Source organism: Anser anser (genome assembly GCF_964211835.1).
Source record: "Anser anser genome assembly, chromosome: 7".
NCBI lineage: Eukaryota > Metazoa > Chordata > Aves > Anseriformes > Anatidae > Anser > Anser anser.
In genome coordinates, this window is record NC_139727.1 from 33878884 (window position 1) to 33904066 (window position 25183).

The following is a 25183-nucleotide window of genomic DNA, read 5'->3' on the forward strand; positions in this document are numbered from 1 at the left end:
AAATCCCCACAAAGCAATTACTGGCCTTTCTACATATTAAGAAACTGTCAATTTCAGGTGCAATTAAAGTAAAATTGCTTTCAGTAGATACTTGGCTATGATGACTTTTGCTGGTCATAATTCTCCCTACACTTTGTTGTTTCTTCAAATAAAAATTATATTTCTCTTGTGCCCTGGAATCTCAGGCTCATTTTTGACCCAAAGTATCCTCAGAGAGTTATAAAACTTAGATGATATAACTGCACATTACCTAGTAATGAACATTGTGAGAATCAAGCCAGGAAGATGAAGACAAGAGATGTGAATTAATGTTTTAATAATCTTCCTTAGATTAGTACAAGTCACACAGGCAGGGATCCCAGTCGCTGCCGGTGAGTGATACAGCTCCTCCAGTAAGGAAGGATAGTGCTTTATAACTCTCCAAGGACATGGTACTCTAACGTCTGCAAGGACAGATGGTCACTCAGCTACCCATAAAGTTATGACCTTGTCCCAGCAGTGTGGTGCAACAGAGTACTTTGGACTGAATGGCTATTTATGGTGCCACAGCTTTTGCTGAAGACATTAGAAGCTGGTTAGTTTATTTTTTACGTCTATTCAACCCTGTGCTATTCTAGACATTCTTTTCTACTGAGCCAGGGCGTTTGCCATTTCGTTAATGGAAAGCAAAGACCATAGCATTGTTCAGTTTCTGATAGACGAACTTTAGATTTGAATTGAAATGCAGCTGTGAATCATGCCACTCGATTCTAGGGTGGTATGACAGAATACTTGTAGCAGTATCTCTGAGTGCACCATGCTGGTATTATCCATCTCCAGCACACAAGTCAGCCAGTGTGAGACATTTTGCACAGCCACATAATGCTAACCTTCCCACATACACATGTGCACTTAGCTGAGATCAGCTGTGACTGCTCCATGGCTGAACTAACAAGAGTAGTGTCTCATTCTTCCATTTGAGAATACAAAGAATCTTCAAAGTCAGTGCAAAGACTGTGCTGACATCTCTAACTGGCAACTCTGAACGCTACAGAAAGATATATTAGAGAAATGGGTTTATCCATTAGAGACCAAAAGGCCATCCTCTGGCACTGTGCAAGCTGTAGGACTTTCCTGCATTCTTCTTTGAACACAGCTTTTCTCTGGGAAAAACACCTTGTCTGGATTTAAAGATTGTGTTCAATGGCATAGAACACAGTACAAATCTTTTTTTTACTTCTTCCTATGTTTACTTCCCTTCTCTGCTAAAACTGTGACACTTTTCTATTTTGAATTGGTCTAGATTTAATGCCTATCCATCCAGCCTTGTTAAAGCTTTGTTTATCAGATGGAAAACTTTCTATTTCTTTTTTTAATTTCTCTTCCTTGTTAAGTACTTACAACCAGTGTTCAAGATAATACATAACATTTTGGGGGTGAGATTACACTGTTAGACATTGCCTATTAGTCATGCTTTTCACGGAGTCTTAGAATCACGCTTATGGCTGTTCTCAGAACCATCCCCAATTTTTCAGCACCACTTTGATGAGATTTATTGAAAATGGGCAGTACTACTCCGGAGAGGTTTCAAAAAAGGGCAGACAACTTCCATTCCACTCATGGGGGAACCAGTATAGCAACTAACTCTGAAAAGAATTTATCTTACATTTTTTAAGGACTCAATTACTGTGAGATGGGAGGAATATTACTGAAATAGTGTTCAGTGAAGTTAGTGTGGCTCTGTTGACTTTATTCCTCCATTTGGGTGGTCCAGGAAATTAGGCATCGGTGCAAAAGGCAGTACATCTGTAGTGGCTTTATCAGACATAGTAGTCTTCTCAACAAATTTCCCGGATGTCAGTAAACCAGGAAATTGGGAATGGGGGGCAGTTAGCTGAGAAACTGTTATCTCTGCAACCTCGTTTGTTTTCTTTAGTATACCCTCCTGATATATTCAGTGTTCAGAGCTACCTTCCAGTCAGTCAGCCACTGATAGCCCAGCTCCTGGTTGACGAGTGTTTAAAAAAGTCAGCTAACCAATAAAAACCTCATCCAAGCTCCAAATGAGCATCTGGCATTGGTTGTTTAGATGTGCCTCTGAGTAATGGCAAGCTACAGGAAAGCCAAGCCAGTATTCAGACATTACTTTTTGGCAATGGGACTTGCTGTGTTATTTCTCTTCTGTATTAGCTGAAAAGGTCTGGCTTTTGCTTTTTAACCTTGTTGTTTCAATGCCAGAGCGGTAGACTTATAACACAAGTAAAAACAATAGCTCTTAAAAGATGTGATATTTTCTTTCATCTCCTCTTTTGTAAGCAGCCTTGGTAGTGCCATTTCATATAAAGAACGACAAAAGTCACAAGGTCCAGAAATACAGTAATTCCAGCAATGACAAAAAAAAAAAAAAAGACCTGCTTTGTCTTTTTATTGACTATAAATGCGGCGAAAAAGGCCATTCCACATCCTCAGCCATAAGTAGTTAATTATTTTCAGTTGTTTTTTTTGTAGATGTTTTTGACCAACATTAAGCAAAATGTACATTGTGGAACAAACCATCCATACAGGATATGCCATAATTACTGTTTAGCAATTTCACACTAGCAAAAATTTATTAAAACTTCACGACTCATTAATAGTAAGTGATCATAATCACTTAATAGAAAAGGAAACTGAGCTAATGATAGAAGTGCTGATTAATGTTTTTGACCTTAAGACATGAAGTCAAGTGAAATTAATGTCACTGGGTGTTGAAAGTTGTTTTCAAGTGTACATGTTCTGTAATCACACAAGAAACCCCCTGACTACGCAAATTTTATGTTCCTCAGCAGAAAAATATTCTATACTGAGTGGCATTTTTAATACTCTCACTACTACATTTCAAGTAAACACAAGATTGTCTCATTTATTATCAAAACTAGTAAAAGATATTTAATCTAAATATGCATGTATACGCTCTCTTCAGAAGGAAATCTCACAGCAATACTTACTGTGCTAGCAACAAGGGCCATTATATGCAGCTAGTTATCTCTTTTTTTTTTTTTTTGTTATACAGGTTTCCTTTTATGAGATCAGGCTAAAATATTATTCAAGAGCCCAGCACAGTACAGCCAGCTCCCTAATCAGATGTCAGATACTTGGGCACCACCAAACCCAATAGGACAACTGCTTCTGTGGCCAGCTGCATGCCTGGAAAGCACCTTCCTCAGCCTAACATCTGGCTTCTCCTGGTGCCCACGGGGGCTGTGGCAAGCGGTGGCATTTGAGGAGCCTTGCGAGCAACCTCTGGTCAAACCCACGTGGCAGTACGACATCTGTGCACAATGTCCGAGGCAACACATGCGCCAGGTTGTAAGTGGAGAAGCCTCCTGCTTCAGCAACAAATATTTATTTACATGTACTTCATTCTTTTTGTGATATCAGATGCTTCTTTTAACCAGAGTCACCATGCTAAGTCAATTATTCTATAGTGCCATGTACTAAATTTAAGGAGGAAAAAGGTTCTGGAGCCTCTCACAAATTGGTCTAATCCCATCCCACTGCTGAGGTTGAAGGGAGATAATTTAGCCTTTTGTCAAGAAGATAAACATTTTCTAAATGCTAACCCAAATTGCTAGCACTCCAAAACTATTTTTAATAATCTTCCTTAGATTATTGCAGGTACAATTCCCATGATGGGGAGAGCAGGAAATAAAGTTTCTCACAAGTTCAAGCAGATGCCTGGCTAAGCGTTAGAGGGCTTTAAGTTCATTTAACATAAATCAAAGTCACCTAGGGAAGGACAATGCCTTTCTAATAATGTCACTCAATACTTAGCCTACCTACACTTGTATTAATAATAAAACCCTCGGGTAGTGAGCTATGTACAGCCATTGATCTGCTGAAAGCTCAGCACTACGGTATTGACAAATATTGTTTTGCAGACAAATACAAGCTAAACTGTATTTTTAGCCACTGGATTCTGACCTCTGACAAACAGACAAATATCACTGGTCAGCAGGCTTAATACTGCATTTAAGGCCTTTCCAGTTCAGAAGGAAGCTAGCAGTTATTTGGTGAACATAGCTTTATTTTTATGCTTGTGTATCTCTGTGTGTGGGGGGGTACTTTGTGACACACACAGCCAACTGCCTCTCTTTAAGATGTTTTCATTAATGTCTCCTTTGAAATCAGGAGGTATGTGGCATGCTTGCAAACCCAGAGGTAAATACCGTCTGTTTAGCCAACCCCACTGACAGTGTTTGTGGGATGTTGCCCTACGTTTCTGAACATATACACGATAGTAATTCAGAAGCTTGAATGCCAGGTCCTTCCAAAACAATTGACTACCAGTCTTTATTTTTTGATGCTACAAAACATTGTTTTGCGTGGTTTTGTGTGTGTGTGTTGTGGGTTTTTTTATTAAAGACTGTGTGAACTATGCTTCCTACCTCAGAGCAACATATTCTCTAGCATCACTTTTGAAAAACCAAGTAAGAAAACAACAAGAAAAAAAATAAAACCTTCTGCAGAATTACATTGAAGCAGTGTTTCCCGGTTCCTATTTTGGCTTGTTCCTGGCTGTTGCTGTGCAGTTTTCTATAATTAATACAGTTAAAAAATTTGGTGATGCAGAATCAGGGGGTGTAATCTGTATTCAAGTCCAAAAAAGACATGCATATCACCAAAATAATTGGGTTTTATTGTTACCAAAAATTGTTTCGGGAAATGATACTCCTGCCTCTGAATGTAAAACAGAATCCAGCATGAGACAGACAATAACCCAGACAGGTTTTGTTGCCAACACACAGAAGCTACACAAGTGTCAGGGCTGGCCGATTGCTTAGGTAGAGTGGTTTGGAGAGCTGCAGGAGCACGCTTGGAAAGTGATGGCTCAAGGATAAATGGTTAAGACCACCTTTTAAAATACATGTCCTAGCCAGCTGAGACCATCCACTGGTTTAATGGTACACTGGAACTGCACCTCTAGGAAAGCTAATGGCAAGCTGGCTGTTTTCCCCTCTCTTTGTGTCTATCACACACTCGCTTTGATGATGTCAACCCGCTTTATTCAGCTGCTTACCAGGGGGGTCATTCAAAATGCTCTGTGTAACTCAGCCGATTTAACTGAACTGATTCTATAAATGCCAGTAAAATAATATAATGCTACTTACCTGGCCATCACTAGACGACAGAGTGACGTTACAAACATCCCTACCAAAAGTCAGCCAAACTGCTGGGTGTGATGGGCACTGCTTGTTTAACACATATCATCCACGCCAGTGAGGAGGGAATGCCAATTTCATTTGAGGACACTGGTCCCCTCTGTCACACCAACAGCCTGATGCCATCGTTATTTAATGACAGCGTAATATATACACATGGAAGATGGGCAGTGTGGCACACTGCCTTCTGTTTGTACACCGTCTAGGCAGGCCCGTGGCATTAACTTACCTAAACCCACAGGGAAATTATCAAAGGGAGGCTGTTTGTGAGTAGTAACATTTAAAATAAAAATAAATCAGCCAACCAAAACCTAGAAATCAAACCCACAGACCATGTACACAAAGGAACCCATCTGGTCATGCACCAGATGCTGCTTGGTGGTGGCGAATCCAGCTGGGGTCAGCTGTCCCCGGGGAGGCTGCTGCTCAGCGAGCGCATCTCGGAGCTGTACCTCCCAGAGGGAAACTTCACTTCTGCCCCTCCCTCCTTGTTCTCTTCCTTCACAGAGTGAGTGACAGCGTAGAGAAAGAGGGAAAGCCTAATGCCACGACCACCTGAGCTGCAAGCAGTGCCAGGACAGCTAACATCTGCCCGGCTTGCATCACCCCACGCAGCTCTTGTCCAGAGCTGCCCAAACGTGATGGTGAACATGCAGGACAGCAACCTGCTGTGCGAGCTAGGAAAGCATTTTCAGCCTTTGAGCCTTGCCTCCCCCCTCAGCACGCTCTGCATTCCCTAAAATACCCCCCTCCCAGACTCTTTTGTCTTCGAAGCCCTCGCAGCCCTTTTGCTCCCATGTGTGACAACAGGAACCAGCCCTTTGCTTCTGGCCTGGCAGGGCAGAAGGGCTGGGGTGGGCGTGGAGGCGTGCTTGCGTGCCAGAGAGAGAGCAAGTATGAATAGGGCCAGCTGGCCACTCTCGTGCCCGTCTCCCCATCATTTCCATCTGATATTCCCTGCTCATTGTCATTTTGCAGGCCACATTCACTAGCACAAAAAGACTAGGGAGCAAGCAAATGCACAGATACTTAAAGGGAAAAGCTTTATTTCTTATTTTCTTAGATCATAGTGGACTGTAAAACAACAGGGAACAATGAGCTCAACCTTTAATAAGCTTGTTTTCTTTTTTTTTTTTTTTTCCTTTTTTTTCTTGCCAGTCAAGCTTCCTTTCTTTTGTATAATTCAAAACAGAACAAACAACCAGGAATTTTTTCTCACAAAAACATGCTTTTTAATAAAAAAGAGAATAATGTTTATTGAGAGGGATTGTTTTCTGGATATGTACAACAGTAATGCAGGAGAATTATGCTAACAGAAAATGCCAAACATCATGACTTGACTTCTGAAGTGTGAACAGTCCAAAAAGCAATGTCCTTAGAGCAACGTCTAAGTCAACAGGAACAAGTGAACAGTGTTTTTATTTTTTTTACAACAAATTACCAGCCATTATGACTGAAGACCTGACACATAATAACCTGCAGTGAGATGTACAGAAATCCGTAAGACAACATAGAATTTACACAAGAAGGTAACTATTTGTGTAAGAATTTCCTCCGGAAAATGGAAGCATGTTCTAGGCAGATAATTTGGGAAAAAGAAAGGAAAAAAAATGAAAACACAAATAAACAAAAAATGCTAACATTGGATATCCTCAGTTCACAGTGAATGCCAGTCTTCCTGGGTCCAAACGGTACCAGTTTCCCCTACCTCCCCTACCTGCATCCTTTCTGCCTACCCACAATTAATCCCTTTATTAACCTAAATTACTTATACCTGAACCTTCCCGTGCTATTTCCTCTTCGCTGCAGCTCTTGTCAACATGCACTTTACACAAAAGAAATGCAAACTTAGACATATCCTCAAGTGAAAGAAACATACACCTTCCCAGCATGAACAGCATTAATCACAGCTAACCATTTCAGCACTAAGTAATGCCACACAAAACATCATACAAACCCTGTTAAGCAAACTCAGTGGCAATAACTCTGGGGGAGGGGAGAAGATGGAGATTAATAATTGCCACCAGTTAAATCTCCTGTGTTGCAGGGCTTTGAAGTGATTTCTTCCACTGCCTACCTTTAGGACTTATTTATGTTTTCTTACCCAGAAACAGTGAAAGGTATCGGTAAGTGTTAAGAGGTTGGTTTTATCCCTCACTTCTGCTGTGACCTTCCCAGAGAGGATGCAATGTAAAATTCAAGACCATATTTTCCTTCAATTGTTACTCCTATTTTCTTGATAAACTCAGCTCAGCCTGGGTTGTGCACTCCCAACTGCCAGACGCAATCCACCGCAGGGCTCTGTTCAACCTCTATCAATCTTTACAAACAGCCTTCTCAAATCAACTTCACCTAAGGGTTAACGTGCCTGTCCCACCCCAAAGCACACAGTCATTACCAGTGACCCTGCTTGAGGTGTGGGAAGGCGATGCTGTGCTCCCATCAGCTGTGTTTCGGGTAGCATACTCCCATGAGAACTACTTCACCTCTTAAAAGGGGAATAGTTTCCATGGGCCAAATCACAATGTCAAAAAAAACCACAAACTATGATTTCTCTACCTGCCTTCTACCCACCAGGACATATATTTCTATTTCTTAGCAGTGTGTTCCCTGCAGTATCTCCTAAAATGAACAGTGGTTCCAGTAATTTCTACATCTTCAGACTTTCTCCTGTTTTTGACAAATGTTACCTTATTTCATGTATATCCTTTTCCACAAGCATTCTTAGGAGAGGACCATGATGTTTAATTTTATTTTGAAAATTATGCCATAGTTTCAGCAGATTTGCTGGCTTCTGTGCTGAAAGGAGTTTATGTCTCCCCGTGGTCCAGTAAATCTTTGAGGTTCAGCTTTTGTACCTTTTAAGCTTCCTACCTAAAGACAAATGCAGTGGTCAAAATCAACTTCTTACTCTATGTGGACCAGCTAGCTAAAGAGCTGGAGCTAGTGAACCTGGTGTGGCGTGCTTGTAGCTCTGAGATTTATTAGGCGGGGTCTAAGTGAACTTCACACTGCCTAGATGAAAAAGCCACAAAGACCAGGTGCAGTACAGACCAGGTAGTGCCACCATACCTGCTCCTGTACTGCGAGAGCATCTGCAGCCAGCCAGAATGCTGCTGCCAGTTAGTGCCTACTGTGGCATTGCTTTTATGCGACTGGCCACAAAACAGGCAGTAGGAAATGGACAGAGATAACCACTGACCTGAGATGGCCTTAGGTCGCTGAGACTGATACTGAGAGCTGTGGGCATCAGCCAACCATTTCCAGCTCTTTGGTGCTTCCCAGCAGACTGAGCGAATGGATTTAGGAGGGGGAATGGGGCCGGGGATGTATTTCACACAGTAATACATCAATATAAGGTATGATGTTTTTGCACTTACAACAGCAGGACACTGAATGTCCTCTCCTACTGTCAAAGCAATGTCCAGCAGAAGGAGCCATGAGGAACTTTGCATCTTGGTGCCAACACTGGTGAACTGCTTGACACGAGCCAGCCAGTATGGGGAGCAGCATACTGCCACGACACCATGTAACACGATGCATGTTTGTTTACTCATACCATCAATTCTTGGAATGAGTGGCTTGAGGAAGCCCAAAAACAAGCATGTCTTCATTTACTGGAAGGCAATTCCCCCAAACTGCTGCTTAGTTTCATAAGACTGAAGGTGCTGATAAAGGGCTAGTTAATGCTTTGTAGGATAGAAGTCCACAAGGAACAAAGTCAATTGTAGTATTTTAACAGGAGAATTTTGACGAAAATTGCTCTTACATATACAACTTCTAGGAAATTATCCTTCTGAGAGATTAAAAAGTAGTGCAAAAGAATTAGAGTGTGTTGGAATTGCTAAGAGCAGGGGAAAATGGGGTTAGGGGAACTAACCCTTGCTGAAGTGAGATCAGGTTTGGCTGCTGTAATCCAGGCAGCAACTGCCTCTTTACATGACAAAGCTCAGCTATTGGCAAAGGTATAACAGCAGAAACTGCAGCTGCTCTGGTCAAATGTGTTCAGAGAACTTCAGTGATTAGTCTAGATGGCACCAAATTATAACACCACAGTGTATATCGATAAGAAATGCTATGGAGAAATTGTTTGAGTCTGTGCTCTTTTAAATTTCAGATAATCTGCAGGCTACATCTTGAATTTCTTGCTCCGTCTTTTATGAATGCTAAAAGAGACTGAGCTTCTGAGTAGGAGCTACGGGATTTAGCTTCTGATTATTGACCTGACCGCATCTAACATACCTATTAAGTATAACCATCCCCTGAAGGCAAACATACCCAGATGAAGAAAACATGAAACAAAGGTATATGAAAGTGGAGAAAATATTGAATTAAAAAATGGGAATTCATCACCCTCCCTGATTTTTTTACCTTCAAATGGACACATCTAAATTTCACAAGGAAACTTCTTACTTTTGAAAAAAATACTATTTAGTGACACTATTTGACTGAAATTCCAAGTGGAAAATACATTAAAAATATTTAAATATTTCTGAGAGATTGTGAAAGTTTAAAACTTTTTAATCCTTATTCAGTATCAAACTAAATTTCAAATTCCATCTGGGGAATAGAAACTTCATGTTTTAGCTTGTACTAGTCAAACTAGTGCTAAACAGATAAAATAGGAACTTGCAATTCCCTCCCCCCGAAAAGGTGTTGGTGGTTCAGCAGAGACATATTCCTGACCACAGTTGGTTTTTTTTCTCAGAACAGGAGGCTGTAATTAAAAAACAAACAAACAAAACCACTGAGGGAAAAAATCTTTTCTTTTATGAGAAAGTGGATAACTGTAGAATATGGAGAAAATGACCTTCCAAAGTGAAAGGAGAAGCTGAAATAGCCATTAATTGAAATGTCATAGGAAGAATGGAGCTGGTAAGAATAAGCAAATATTTAAAGATGAGAAATATTTAACGAGTCACTGGATTAATTTCTCTGCCAAGTTCATCAGAATCAACTATACTTCTATTTGATGTCATGGACATCAGGTCCTGAATAACCTTATGGGTATAAAACAACCTTGGGAGCCCCTTTAGCTCAGATGAACTTATCCAGAACAGATTTAATGCAGAAGTCCTGTCAGTGAATGTGTATTTTTCAATGAGGTAGATCCACATCGTTGTTGAAGACAAACAATTGCATTTTATGAAAGAAAGTTATAATTGCTGTACAAATATCTGCTCATTCTTCCATTTTTTACTGCTTGCTCTGATGGAGTTTCTTGTCCTAACAGAATCCAGCTCTTCTATTTCAACAAATCCCAGTGCTAAGTATGAGATACTCATGGCACTTGACACACACAATTTATGTCCCTTCAGGGAGCTCTTCTGAGTTTTGGTCTTCTTCACTGGTTTCTCACCATCTCTCTTCCATGGAAATATCATCGTGATTAAGCCAACAAACACAAATTAAGATCAGATTGAGATTTCAAGGTGATTCCTTCTCTGTTTTTTTCATTTCCAGCCTAATTACATAGGCTTAGCAAGTACTGTATATTTTCATGTTTTCAATCTACCGACAAACTGCAGCATTCCTCAGAACAGCCTCATTTTCAAAAGTTTGGGTCTTACTGGGATATAACTTCATTAAAAGAAAATGATCTGGAAATAGGTCTCCAGACAGAGTCTACAAATGCTTTGAAATGATTAAGAATTCCTGTTCCTCCTAATTCTTCCTAATGACACAGTAGGAATGAAAGAGTTCAATGGGAAGTGGCAGTGCCCCAGTGGAGATGGATGCATGGCCCCTGCAGAGCGCTCAACACCTCCCTCCCCATTCCCCTACAGACAGACAGGATCTGAGCGAGAAGTCAGTGAAACAAGGTCTGTGCTCCTTGTTCCTGACCAAACCACCGCACAGACACGGGTGCAGGACCACTGCACAGTGGTGGACGTCACTGTCTGCACTGGTCCCCTTGGAGGGGCACAGGAAAGCCTTAATTATTATAATTTTCACCGAAAGGCCCATCTTAGTTGCCTCTTTCATTGAACTAGTTTGTGGAATTAATACCTATGTTAAATACTTTGGAACATTAGCCATGTATTTCAGTTCAGAATGAATTTAATCTTTCTGTGTGCTACTTTTAAGGAGGAACATAAGACACAATAATCAGGTTATTTAACATGGCAGTGTATACACACTACTAATAATACTAATGACAACGTCTGTTCTATTACGTTCAATGAAAAAGATGATTTGTAAATGTTTATGGTAGTCCATGATTTAATTTAAACATAACTGAATTGGTTAAATTTACCATTTAAACAGTAGGTCATCTGTATGTACATCCTGTATTTGGACAGATCCTATGTTATTGGTACATTGATAAAATTAATGTGTTAAAATACTATATAATAGCCAGTCTTAGTTCGTTGGTTGAACACTCAACACATGGCATTTTAGTGGTCAGAAAGGGAAAAAGTGAAACAATTTGCATGCGTCAGTTCTGTAGCAAATGACTGCACTGACAAGGTCACCATGCTAAATTGACATCACCCACGCCACATCTAATTTCTAAAAATCTTCCAATATTTGCATGGTGATGCCTGTAAAACCTCATTAAGTGTCAGACTCTTAGGGTTTTTTCCCTCTTGCCTGTTTAATAAGCAATTTATTTTTTTAATTAAGAATTCAGTATGCTTTTAATTTATACAGGAAAGAAAGCTTGAGTGCTCCGTGTTGTTTGTGGTAACATGGCTAGCTGTATAAAATGCCATTTCTTCCTCTACTATATCCGTAATTGCATTTCCAAAGGTAACCCTCGTTGAATCAGATAACTAGCAATTTCTTTTGTAATCAGAAGCTAATTAGGTTGTTGTTTACAGTATAAGTGATCAACAGCTTTTATTCTGGATCACACAGTGTCAAAGCTCTAATAATTTGTATTAAATGTAACAGAGATATTGTAATCAAACCAAATGTATAAAATCTTCAAAAAGGTATGCACTATACTGGGAGGTTATTAAAATTCCTGATACTGCTTAAAATGTTTAATGTGCTGAATACAAATGATATTTTAAAGAAAGCTTTGTGGATCAAAGACGGATTTAATAATTGTAATGTTTATGAATTTGTTTTGAAAATATTTTTAATTGGATAATGTCAGACTTTTGAATTATAACACTATGCTCATTACCATTTCAATAGGTTATACTATCAGTTCCTTTTGACATAAAAGAATTTGATTTATTTTTTTTAAATCATGAATCTCATAATCTTTTTTCTGTTGTCACTAGTTTTCAATAATTTGATTAGCTTCCACAAGAAGAGCAACAGGAACCACATGGGCTTTGCTGGTAATGATATGCTATATATTCTTCAAAAGCAGCTCTGATGCCTTTGAAAGTAATTTGCAGTTTCTTATCAGCACAGAATTAAAAAGTAATATTGTCTAATTTGTTATGTTCAGTGGCACATGGCATCCTAGAATTCTATCACATACACAGTGCTTTGAAACCTATATTATGTGACCATAATCAAGAGTACATAAGTGAATTTTAGAATTTGAGTGTTTATTATTAGCTAAGAAGAAGCTCAAAAAATGAACTTGTCAATAGGTTTAATAATCTCTTAGTAAGATGTGTACTTTGCACACTCTCAAACTTCATTGCAGTTTATAAAACAGTAATTTGTACCTTATAGTTGTATTGCAAATAACTGATCCAGACATTTCAAAGCAGGCCTGTGCACAATTGTGTGAGTCTCAATGTAAATATGAAAATTCAACATGATGAACTCTTTGCTTGGTCACGTTATCTCCTACTTCCAGGAAAAACAAAAACTGATTACTGTTGATCATTTAGACATAACTGCTTGTAACAGTCACCAAGCCATCACAGTAAGGTATAAGGACAGCCCTAAGGAGAAACGTTGCCTATTTGATGACACTTAAAGCTTTAACGAATCTCTTCTAGACACCACAGAAAAACCATCATGAGCCAGCAGAGGCTGTCAGCGTCACTGAATGAAAACCAAAGTGCTCAAATCTTGCATACTGGCAATACTGGCATCCAAACCACTACAATGTTTAAGGAACAGGTCTTGCAAACAGTACATCATGCCTGCAATCCCATGGGCTGCAGTAAGAACTACTATGATGAGAAAAGCCTGTCACATGGGTGAGTGTGCATGATGCTGCCTTTTAATTGGATCAACCATTCTTCCGTGTTGGTTTTAGCCGTCTCAGAAATAAAACTCAGTTATCGTACCACTACATCTTTTCCCTCTACAATGTTGTGATAAGAGAAGTAAGGCATGAAGTTCCTGTAACTTTCTGAGCTGACGCTATCAGCTATGTATAAACAGATAGTGCTGTTTTAGTAGAGCAAATAAATTGTGTATCTTTTTTATTAAGAAAAATATAATAACTGGACTATAGTATCACAACGGAAGCAGAGAAGACCAGCAACTGTATAGCTGAACTCCTGTAGCAAAACTTGTTTCTACTGCTCATCCATGAATTTAAAGAAATATATGTTTATGAAGCTTTCACAATGGCTGCTTCTTGTTAATTTAAAGAATCTTCACCCTTGTTAAGGCTAGATGATTATAATTAAAAGATAAATGTACTGTTAGAAAGTTCTATGCCACACTCTATTTTTATGAGAATTTAACTGAAAGACATACATTATACCTGTATGCGAATTATAATGGCTTCTCAGCAGGGAACGCAGAATCACTTACAGTACATAAACATTTAAAGAGGAAAATGCTAATACACTGAAAGAGTTTAACATCAGTAGCAATTTATCAAATGAGGAAGTTTCATAAAGTTCACTCTCTGAGAGAACATTCACCGTTAGACAAAAGCCTGGCATCCTTGATAGTCTGAAGTTTAATCAATTTGAAAACCAAAACTATTCAATGAGATAAATAGGATCTTAAGAAAACTGCCATCCTTCTCGGGTAAAGGCTAGAATTAATGTAATTATTAAAATAATCCAACCAGGTCGCTTTACAGGCAAATTTACACACTGTCTCTTTAAAACACTGCATGCCCAAAAGCCTTTTGGGTTTGGAATGTAGCACTGCACCAAGTATTTCACAAAGCCTCTAAATATCACAAGAAGCTTTTTTAGAGAGAAAAAAAAATTCCAGCTGACTGAAACTGTTCTAGCAGGAGTGCCTCAGCTTAGCCCCCAGACCTGGAATTCCAGATAAACAACAGAGGACAGGAAACAGATTTTTTTTTTTTTTACACGTCCTTTTGTAATGCAGCTACAAGACGACTGATGAGCTTAGGAACAAACAGAGTGAGAGTGCAATTGTCATCAGAATGAGAGGTGTGCTTGCGTAGAAGCTTGTAGGAAGAGCAAATGAATTCTCCGAAGATATGTGACTGGTGGAGACTCCTGCTGTGTTGTCTTTCCCAATAGCATTCTGCAAGACACAACACTTTCCTTGGTCACCATTACACATTTTCATTGCAAAATATTCAAATCTATATCATGAAATTCATCATGTTTGTTCATGTGCCACCCTCCACAGTTACCTATATATCACAGTCACAAATTGAAATATCTAAAAAGCATAAAAACAGAAGTGAAATGACAACATTTTAAAGTTAAAGGATAAAAATATCATTAATGTATAGCACCAGCATAGCATGACTCAAAAAAAAAAAAAAAAAAAAAAGGAATAACGTAGTAAAAAAATCTCTAACAGTGGTTCCATGTGTAAAACTTGCCCTTGTTAAACATGGCTATTTGTTTTAGCCATCTGTGTTTATCATGCCAGTTTATTTTAAAAAATAATAATAAAAATACCCACAAACGCAGGACCCCCAGTGAAACTGCAAGTTCTGCAAAGTCAACAGAACAACTTCAATAACAAGTTACTCCTGGAGGGCAACAGATAAAATCTAATCCATGGGATCAGAAAAGATTGAGGTTTCAAGCCTATTAAATTTTTTCTTTCTTAATCTCTCTTCCCCTCTTTGCGGCATTATTTATTTATTATTATTAATTATTTATTATTTTTATTTTTATGATTATTATTTATTATTTATTGTATCCTTTGGTACCAATAATAAAGCAGTAGGCATAGGCAAGTATAGATTGCCAGATTAGAGTGAACTATTTAAGTAGGAAGTGTAAAGAATATTTTTCATTGCTTATCATTGTCAGTTAAAAAAGTAAAAATAAAATGCATGTATAATCACAGAATCGGAACAATTTAGACTGGAAGGCACCTCTGAGTAAGGTCATTAAATCCAATCTACTCAAAGTAAAGTTGCTCATACCCTGCCTACTCGGAGTTTGAAAACATTCAGGGATGTAGCTTCCTCAGAGGGGTCAAGCCTACCCCATCCTGGAGAGCCAATCAGCCAAGGTACAAGCTAGAACTATGCAGAAGTGCAGATACCAAGAATGATTATAGAGCATCAGTTCCCACAGAAACTAGTAATTACAAAGCCAGGGAACAACTCCTGGAGAGATCTCCATGCCATTCCCCCTCCCTTTGCTATCATCTGATAGGATTCTCGCTGGCTGGAAGTCCTTGAGCTACAAACTGTTGGATGTACTAGGAGGCACTGAGGGAATTATCACAATATGCTTTCTCTCATCTTATACTCAACCCTTAGCATCTGTGTTTTGGAAACTGTCACAGGATGTGGGTTAAGGTGGACCAGCAAGTCTGATAGCAAGCTACAGTTACACGGGCCTTCTTGTGAAAGGTCTTTAGCCAGCATGAGATGCCAACGCATTCATTAACTTTCCTGCATGTTGTTAACATAGTCTTGGTTCTTCACACGTCATTAAACTTTATTCTAGTATCTACAGGAAATTCTTAACAGAACCTAAAGAATTAGAACTGGGCTACAGAACTGCCATTGTCTCGAAACACTGTAAAACTTGGATCAGCAAAGGAGAACCTAAAAGATATGGTCACATCCATTTGGTGGCTTATACTACTACAATTGGCCTTGCTGTACAGTTGGTCTTTCACATTGTAAAAATTAATTTATGTACTTCACTAATTATTAAGCTTCCTGAGAGACTCAGTACAAAGGATATGGACCGACAGACATCGAAACCGAAGTAATGTTCAGGTCTGAAATGGAGCCTTGGAGGTCAGGCTCAGAGTAGTCAAACAGCACTGGAAGGTTATTTGTCTCTTGGGGCTACCAGTCTGTCTTCTGAGCATCATGTCTTCTGATGAGAACATCAGTTCAGGCCCGAAATTGTTCATTTTTGTTAGCCATAGAATGATGTCCAGTGTGTTTCTCTGTATTTGTTAAAAGCCTTATCATCTTGTTTCCTACAGATTATTAACTAATTATACATGATAGGTACAATATTAATTACCATGGGATTTGCCTAAACGTGTACAGCTATTAAAATACAAAGTCAGTAGAAGCCACTTTGAGCCCAGTCCTGGATTTCTGAGCAAGATCAATCTTTAATACTTTACAGTATCCAAACATAACTATGCTAACAAGAATTTAGTGTGGGGTAAGCCCATTATAATCTTGGAAGTCGTTGAGAATTTTATATTAGGGGACACACCTGTGGCTATGAAACATACATGATCTGCACTCTTACCTCATTAAGACAGAGCTCTGTATCTACAGATTCATTGGATTTCCGCTTCTTCTGTGCCTATGAACAAATGCAGAATTTATTCCCTGTACGTTTACACATACAGCAGCACAAAACAATTCGATAAATTCACAGGGGTTGTCATACTCCTATGATTTTGACAGTGATTTGCACATGATTAGCGAATACATTTTAAAAATGTAACTTCATGTTTTCCAATGACATTCACATTCTGATTTGAATTTACAACAAAACTTTAAAACAGTCAGCTAAGGGTACTCAGTAATTACAATGCTGAGTGCCACCAGCTGCAAAGAACATGTTATGTTCTGTGGCCCCTTAAAAATGATGCTGGATGTTCAGGAGAAGAAATTAAATATGACAGTTAAAAAGCACCATAATACCGCTGTGTAATAACAAAAAATCTACTATATTTCTAAGTTTTAGGAAAATACATAACACAGGAGTATTTCATCCTTGAGAACGTATGTAATTTCTCCACATGCTATTGCCAAAACATGAGCATAGTTTTAATATATTGTATGGCTGCTGCAGAGAAAGCTATAAACAGAACATTTAATGTCTTTTATGTATATACCTGTAAGTTAAATTGAGCTGTTTGTTTACATTATGCTCACAATTATACATGGAATATTATTAAATGCATGAAAATTGTTGATGATCAAAGCCCCCCAAATGAATTTGATTTATCTTCATCCACATCTTACAATGAGCATCCATTCGCTGTGTGCTCTCCACACTGACTGAAGTAAGAAACATCTGAGGTGGCAGCATCACACAAAATGAAAGCAATAGTGTACACTCTGTCTAGCAACACAAGGTGCTTAATATTTCCATTGCTCGAGTGAACACGACTGGGCCGGTAGTTTTCTACTTTTCTATAATAGTAATACTAATCCCCATGGTGCCGAAGATGTTGTTACTAAATGGTGCTGTGGTTGATGTAAGTACTCCAGTAATCTCAATATCATTTTTTTCTTTGTATTCTAGAAACATAAACAGCACTCTTTTACAGGACCTTCCAGTGTTAAACGTACAATCAAATCTTGTAACAGAAGGATTTACACACCAAAGATTTACACACACACACACAGGATTTACACACACACAGATTTGGATTTACACACCAAAACTACTGACTGCACTGGGCACATCTGACACTTCCACCTGGAAGTTTTCATGGGATTACCAATTTATTCCCTGCACAAAATGAAGATCTGAATCTCACTGTGTTGCATGCATTTTACACTTCAGCATCCTACTGGTTTTGTCAGAGCTGGTTTGAATTAAAGATGATGCGAGGAAGTGCTAAGCATTCGATTTTATACCTTACAAAACTTCAGTTCCATGTATGGCCATTTTATTTTGTATCTGAGAGCCATTGATGCTGCCTATTGGAAACAAACTATTCTTCAACCTAATTACTGAATTTAGAATCCAAATGGAGGAACTGAACTTCTCATTAAGAAGAACATTTTCATGATACTTTTTTGTTTATAAATAGATATATTAGAGACAATTGAAAACAGCTGGGATTTAAATGAGACAGCTTAGCTATAGAAAGAACGCATATTGTATATATGTTGGCAGTTTTAAAATATATGATAAAATAATAGCTCAATTAATTAATAAAAACCCTCCATGAAATCTCTCTCTTACATTCCCTTTCTTCTAATTACTACCATTAAAGTGGTTATGGTAAGCATAAATTTAACTATCTAAATGGAAAAAGAAATGCCTTGAAGTAAACTTACTGCAAGAAGCAGCAACACAGTGAAGCCTTCCTGCTGTGTTTGCAGTGGTGGTGGTTTCCACACGGATTAGGAAACTTCCTTTAATGGCAAGTGGGTAGATTTCAGCTCTTAACTGACTGGCCCAAGAAGATGGGCAAAGAAGAAGAAACTGGACTTCCGTCCTGATTTTCTTATATTCTAAACACACACTGCTTTGAAATGCAATTCAAATTCAAAGGAGGCATGAGTAGATGTTCAGATCTTAACTGTATAAACTATAAGGACTATAAAAGCTGCCTATTTCCTACTTGGTCCTTTAGTGGTAAATTTCCTTCTCCACAAAAGCATATCTCTGTTGGAAACATTGTTCTTTGCTATATAGGCCTGTTCTGGATTTGCAACACTGTGCTAACTACAAGTGTACTGTTGCTAGTTGGTCCCAGCACCAAAGTTAAAGAGTTTTTGTTCCTTCAGTACTGTGTTCCTCAAACAACAAAGGAGATAATCCATCTTTATTTTCTCTATATGCAGTAAAGTCTTCCTTTGCTTCATTCTGCTTGATAAAGTACAGAAGCTAAAACATATTTACTATTGAGGACACCATTTTAAGGGTAAAATCAGCAGCTAGAAGCAAAATCAACATAAAAAAAGAAGAAGAAAAAAAAGCTTTTCAATCACTTTGATCAATATTCCATAGCTTTAGTTTGGAAGGTTGTACTTCTCTGTATCCAAGCATGTACTTAGTATAGTTATTCTAATATCAACAACACTTATTCACTAGCAATTTCTATTACAAAGTTCTCCCTTAGAATTGAGAAGTAATTTTAATAGTCAGGCAGGCTTTTCTCCTATCAAAACAGAAAGAACAATATCTTCCATTTAAAAATACAGCAAAAATGTAGCCTTTTTTGGGGGGGAAAGGCAGAGGAAAAGAAAAAATATCACTTTGAGGATGAGATGAGACATTATATGCCAAGTTTCAAATTGGAAGAGTACACTTTTACTGTTGAGTTATAAACCTGTAAAAACGGGTTATAATGGAAATGCTGGCATAGGCTGCACTACTGTAATATAACAGTGCATCACTAAATCACAAGTAATGGAAAGAAAACCCTACGTGTTGAAGAGTGCTATAGAAAGCATATGTCCTGTAATTACAACCTAAGGGGAAAATTCTTCCTGCCTCTCTACAAAGGGCTCTACATGTAGCAGAGCTGCTGTATTTGTTCTATGGTGAGAGAATGCCTGTTCTGAGGTAAAAAATCAGGAGTTGGATGTTATGCTGATTGCCTTGGTGGAAATACACCCAAATGGGTAGACATGCATTTGAATTATGAAGGATATTCTCAGCCACTGGATATTTACTCTACAACATCTTCCATTATCCTAAAAAATTAAACAATAGAAATGTGTGCCCATCGTGTACAGCTGCAAACTATTCTCACAGGGAGTATCTATGCCATCAACAAATTTGGGAAATGAGAGCTGTTCATTATGCAAGATTCTAAAGATTCACCGCCAAACCCCCATCTCAGGCCCCCTGTGTGCCTAACATGCAGGCAAGAGGGTATCTTGAAATGTGCTGGAAACACCTAATTCCACAGGAGCAAAACAGCACACACAAGTGACAAATAAGTCTGTATTCAATCTTACATTTATTTTTATTTTTTTATAAAGCTCTTATTTGCTGACAAGAAAATCTACGGGAATTTCATCATTAAACAGAAGACAGAGTTGAGCTGGTAAAAATAAAATATATATATTTAAAAAAAAAACTGTGAAAGAAAAGCAGCTTAGAGTAACTGGTTAAACATATGGAAAGTGGTATGAGATCTCTTCCACTAAGGTAAAATAGCACTTGCTAATGACATATTCAGCTGTGACATACCTCGAACTGTAAAATGAAGTTATGCAGGATGGGCTGACACTCATCCTGGCTTTGCAGGGAACTATAATTCAGTAATGTGGGCTACTCCGACAAATCTGCCCCCATACTGCCAACAATCTTGCACTCACTTAAGCTTTTATATTCAGCAGAAATGAACATCTGCTTTTACAGAGAATCTTATCTCTGTGGTAGCACAAGCAACAGATGATATTTAGAGAGAATCGTATTCACGCACCTCGTGATGAGCTCTGCAGTACAATGTACATTAGTCACACAAGCCTTGTTTTGGCCTTCACAACTTTTAGCTTTTAATATTCAAAGTAAGGTGTTGGGCTTAGTCAAAAGTTGGTAAAGAAACTGGCTGCATGTCCAGAAAAGAAAACACCCTCATGCCTAGAAGCAAAATTCTACTTCTCTCTTTCCTAGAAAGAAGGGGGAATTGGGACCGGGAGGGTAACTGGTTTTCTCAAAGGAGAAAGAAATACTACTTACAGAGAGATTTCTTCTCCAGCCTCCGTTACGGATTTACTTAAAACGGAATCTGTGGGCCTACATGTAACCCTCTAATCCCAATGCCTCCTAAATGAGTTCATTTGTATTTCCTTGCTCAGACTCACCACACCCTAACCTAGTCTTCTCTTGCCCTGCACCTAAAACCATTGTAAGATCTCCCAAACCTAGTAACTCTCTTCTTCCCACCCCCAAAAATCCCTCTATCTCCATTCTTTGAAGACACTATAGTCCTAGATTTATGCCCCTAAATGATATATTGCAATTATGAATCCAGTTTCTACAAATCACAGCACTATATGGTTAATAAATGCGTTAAACATTGTGGCAGTATCTCATCAGGAGTCAGTAGGCACATTATTTATGGCTTGTCATCCAGCAGTATTTTTATATATCCACTATAGCATGCATGTCTATGTTACAGCAAGCAGAAGGTCTGACTGGGGACTTCTCCTAATGAAGGTGAGCTTTAATTCGGAGGGAGGGGAGAGAAGGAGAAGCATGTAAAGGGAACTGAATGCATTAGACCTGAATGCAAAGAGGCACAGAGTGAGCATCTGAGCTCAAAACATAGTCCCTTGCTGTCAGCTACACACTTTGGACCTTCTGTGCTTTATGGAACTTATTGCCTAGACACTGCAGTGAGAGACAACAGAAGTATCATTATGATAGATATCTGTTATATGGGTTGTTTTTTCACATAATTTTAATGAATGTGCCTCTGTCCTCTCCTGAGATGCCTGGTTAGTTATGCTCATATTAACGAGGCTTTCTGAAGAAGAGGGACAAATTTCCCAGAATACATCCTTCAAATGTCCACCCTTCTGAAGCAGCTCTAACAAATGAGGGTGCATGTTCTTTTTGTTCCCTTCTTGTGTTGATTAGAGAGATTTACTATGCAACTAAGCTGTTTTTCAAGCAGCAGAACACAAACAGTAAGCAGAGAAACATACAGACTGTAAAAATGCAATCGGTTTAACTCTTCTGTGCTTACTAAGTGGTAGATGCATCTATCACAACTGTCAACAGTATTTTCTTGTTAGCACAGCTGTACTATGCCACACTGCAGTGTAAATTACTTTCAACAAGGAAGACTTACAAGAGTAAGCAAAGTGCAGGTCAGAGATGTAGGCCACTAAAATAAGGATCCAATTCAGCATAGAATAATTCTAAAGACCATCCCAAACAGCCAGGGTGCAAACATATTTAAGCTTTAGAAACAATCAGCTTTGCACAATCCTACAACAAAGAAGTCAGATCCTTTTTTCTGCGTGTTATTCTTTCTTTTTCTTTTGTGAACCAGCCCTAAAGATGCAAGCTTGGGGTATAAAATTATCCGCGGTCATTCTGCATAAAAGCACCACATTTCTGTCATCCCACTTTGTACAGTGAATAAAATCTTTTCAAAGTAAGCATTACCAAGACACTGCTGGCACTAGTCTCCAAAGGTACGTTAATACCCAGCACTGTAAGAACAAAATCACAAGTTTTTCAGCTGGGAGACATGAAATAAAACAAACCCACTTTCCCCTCGTGCACAAACATGCATGGGGGAACCACACATACAGAGCTTTATAGGCTGCAAAGCAGTGCAATGAACAGTTTATCAGCCACTCTGTTCAGATCCCACCATCTCCAACACTAATCTCCCATCCCCACAGTTTTGCACCTGTCCTTACAAATACACAACTTGTCCCTGTTCTCCTTCGAGGGTTTGCTTTCTCAGGGTTTCCCCCTGCAGCTCTGCCACAGCTGGTCCAGGCAGCGGGATGCCAGCAGCCCTGAGCACTGCTCGATGCCATCAGCCACCCACTGCTCTGCCAGCTCAAGCATTCAGACATCAGGGGCCAGGCCTGACCCCAGCCCACAGACAGCTGCTTAATGGGCAACATGGCACAGTGACAGAGCTACCCAGCTCACCTTCAGAGATCTCTGGTTTTCTTAAGGCAACACTCATTGCATTTAAAATCTCCACTTATCCCTCAGCTGCTCTTGCTGATTTTGAGTGCTTTATGAATCTGAGAAACAGTCCTAAGAGCTGATAATGTCCAGTGCAAGTAGAGGAAAACCTCCTCTGTACAACTTCTTCAATCTTAAAATGCTGAGAAAATTTGACTGAGGCAAGAGGGGTAGAAGTAAGCCTCCCAAAAGGAGCAGAAACAAGTTGGGAAAGGAGGAAAGATGACCTGTATAGTATGAACTACTGCTTGACCATTCCCAGATCTGTTATGTTAATACAGATGAGGTCTACCTAAACCCCATACCTCACTGCACATTTATGGCTAGGACAACATAGCATAAAAACTGCCTAGCAGCAATTTTTAAGGTTTTATAAAAAACAGATCCTATCAGAAATACCAAACTGATCAAACAGCTTACAAGGACCAGACACCGAGATCTTCAAATATTTATTTCAAGCAATTAGTCTCCCAGTGAGCACAGTACAAAATATGACACCCAGCCAAGTCAACTGAACTGCCTGACTTACCTTTCATGGCAGTACAGTAACTTGTTACAATCTTGTTTTCGTGTTCAGTCATTCATTTCTCTGAGTAAAATGGATTTCTGTAGTCCTAGATTCCTGCTTCCTATTTTTAGGAGATATTATGCAATTCTCCTAATATGATATTTTTATGGATTTGCCTCAAGCAAATATTTTTGCATTAAGAAGGGCAGAGGAGAAAATAGAATACTAAAAAGCATAGATGGAATAAGTTCCGTTAGGTTAATATCTCAATGGCTTAGGCTGCCTAGGTTTTCTTTGTTTTTTCCTCTATTTAAAAAACCGAACAGCCATGTAATCCAAAAATGAGTTGTTTGGGATTTCATTATTAAAACCCACTTCCCTAGTGATTTACCACAACTATCAACCCAGTGCCATACGTAGCTGTTAGAGGTAGCATCTGGCTGTTGCGCACCAAACAGCATCTAAAGAACAGAAACATGAACATAAAGTCATTACAATCTCAGTTAAAAGACATCCTCAGCTTTTAATTTTGAACAAAGGTAAGCCGCTGAAGAAGTACAGATCCCACATCGCTTCTCCAGGCTGGAGTGTGTGCCCTTGCGTGTCCAAATATGCAAACAAAGTTGTTCTGTTTGGCAGCAGGTGAAGTGCCTACCTCCCCTATTAGACCAGGCTACGTGGTGCACTGGAGTGTGCTGTAAACACTCCTGAGCAGCTGTCAGCCATGGCTACGATGGGACTGAAAGCAGCTCAGCCAGAACAGCGCAGACCTGCACCGTGCTAATGAGCCTTGAAAGAGGCACCATGCTAATGCAGCCGCCGCGCTGCCTTTCCTATATCTGCGTATGCTGCGGCAGGCAGGAGGGCGGCTGCACCGGGCTGCTCTGCGCTGGGCAGGATGGTAGCAAGCACTGCTCACAGGCATATTCCCACTTGAGCAGGTGACGGGATGGTGCCCAGCCAGGACTCTGCTAGGGAAAGATCAGGAGCCTGGCAAGCCCAAAGGGAGAGAGGGCTCAGTGGAGAAGTGCTAGCAGTGCCGCACCGCCCAGCCTCGTGAGACATCCAGCCCCAGGCTGTCAGGAGGTGGAAGGGATGAAGAGAAGAAGGTCACGCGTTGCCACCGTGCTCCAGCAGCAGGACCGGGGGTGCCGTCCATCTGCAGCTGGAAGGAAAGATCAGGCAAGCTTGCTTGAACACCAGCCGGCACGAGGCCTTGAGCGCTGAGCATTGCAGGGAGCGTCCTTTCGTGCTATGCCAACCTGAAGCAACTGATATTATTGCTGGTTTCTTGAGCACTGTGTTCACTCATGAATTTTAAAGGCAAGGGAAGAAGAGCATAACCATGAACATCTGCTTTTGGTTAAGTGACTAAGAATGCTCAAGATTTTTGTCTTCATTAACCATATGTGTGTGTGTGTTTTGAGTGCAGAGAAAACACAGCACAAAGAAAACGGAGTGGTCAGCTTTAAAAGGGTTTAGAAAACACTTCAGATAACAAGCTATTTGCTGCAATTACAGGGAGGGAAAGCAAAGGCTGCAGGTACTGAAGTAACCTTGCACAGAAAGACAGAAAAATTAGCCAGTTAGCTGAGGTGCCCATGACATAACTATGCCTTCCCCTCCTCAGTTTTATTTTCACATTTCAGTCCCACTATACTTGTTCCCTTACATCCGCAGCTACATGGTTATGCCTGTTACTGAGTGCCATTTAATCATTACATGATTTAGAGATTGTTTTTTTCTTTAAAAAAAGTAATTCAATCTTGAACAGCTGTGATTTGGATTAATTGGTGAATTTTGCATTTTTGGCACTATTTGCTCTTCAGAAGTGCCACTAAAAT

At 39.4% G+C, this 25183-nt stretch overlaps 1 protein-coding gene across 4 annotated transcripts in view; it reads right to left on the reverse strand.

Moving 5' to 3' along the window:
• Nucleotides 1-6204: 6204 nt before the first annotated feature.
• Nucleotides 6205-25183, reverse strand: part of GFRA1 (GDNF family receptor alpha 1) — a 146587-nt gene continuing 127608 nt past the window's right edge. For all 4 annotated transcript variants that reach the window (XM_083844153.1, XM_083844154.1, XM_083844152.1 and 1 more), the window contains exons 9-10: nt 16724-16780; nt 6205-14558 (exon numbers count right to left, since the gene is read on the reverse strand). In XM_083844153.1, the coding sequence (XP_083700279.1) occupies nt 14397-14558; nt 16724-16780 (219 nt within the window). In that variant the 3' untranslated portion in view covers nt 6205-14396. The remainder of the gene's footprint in view (nt 14559-16723; nt 16781-25183) is intronic.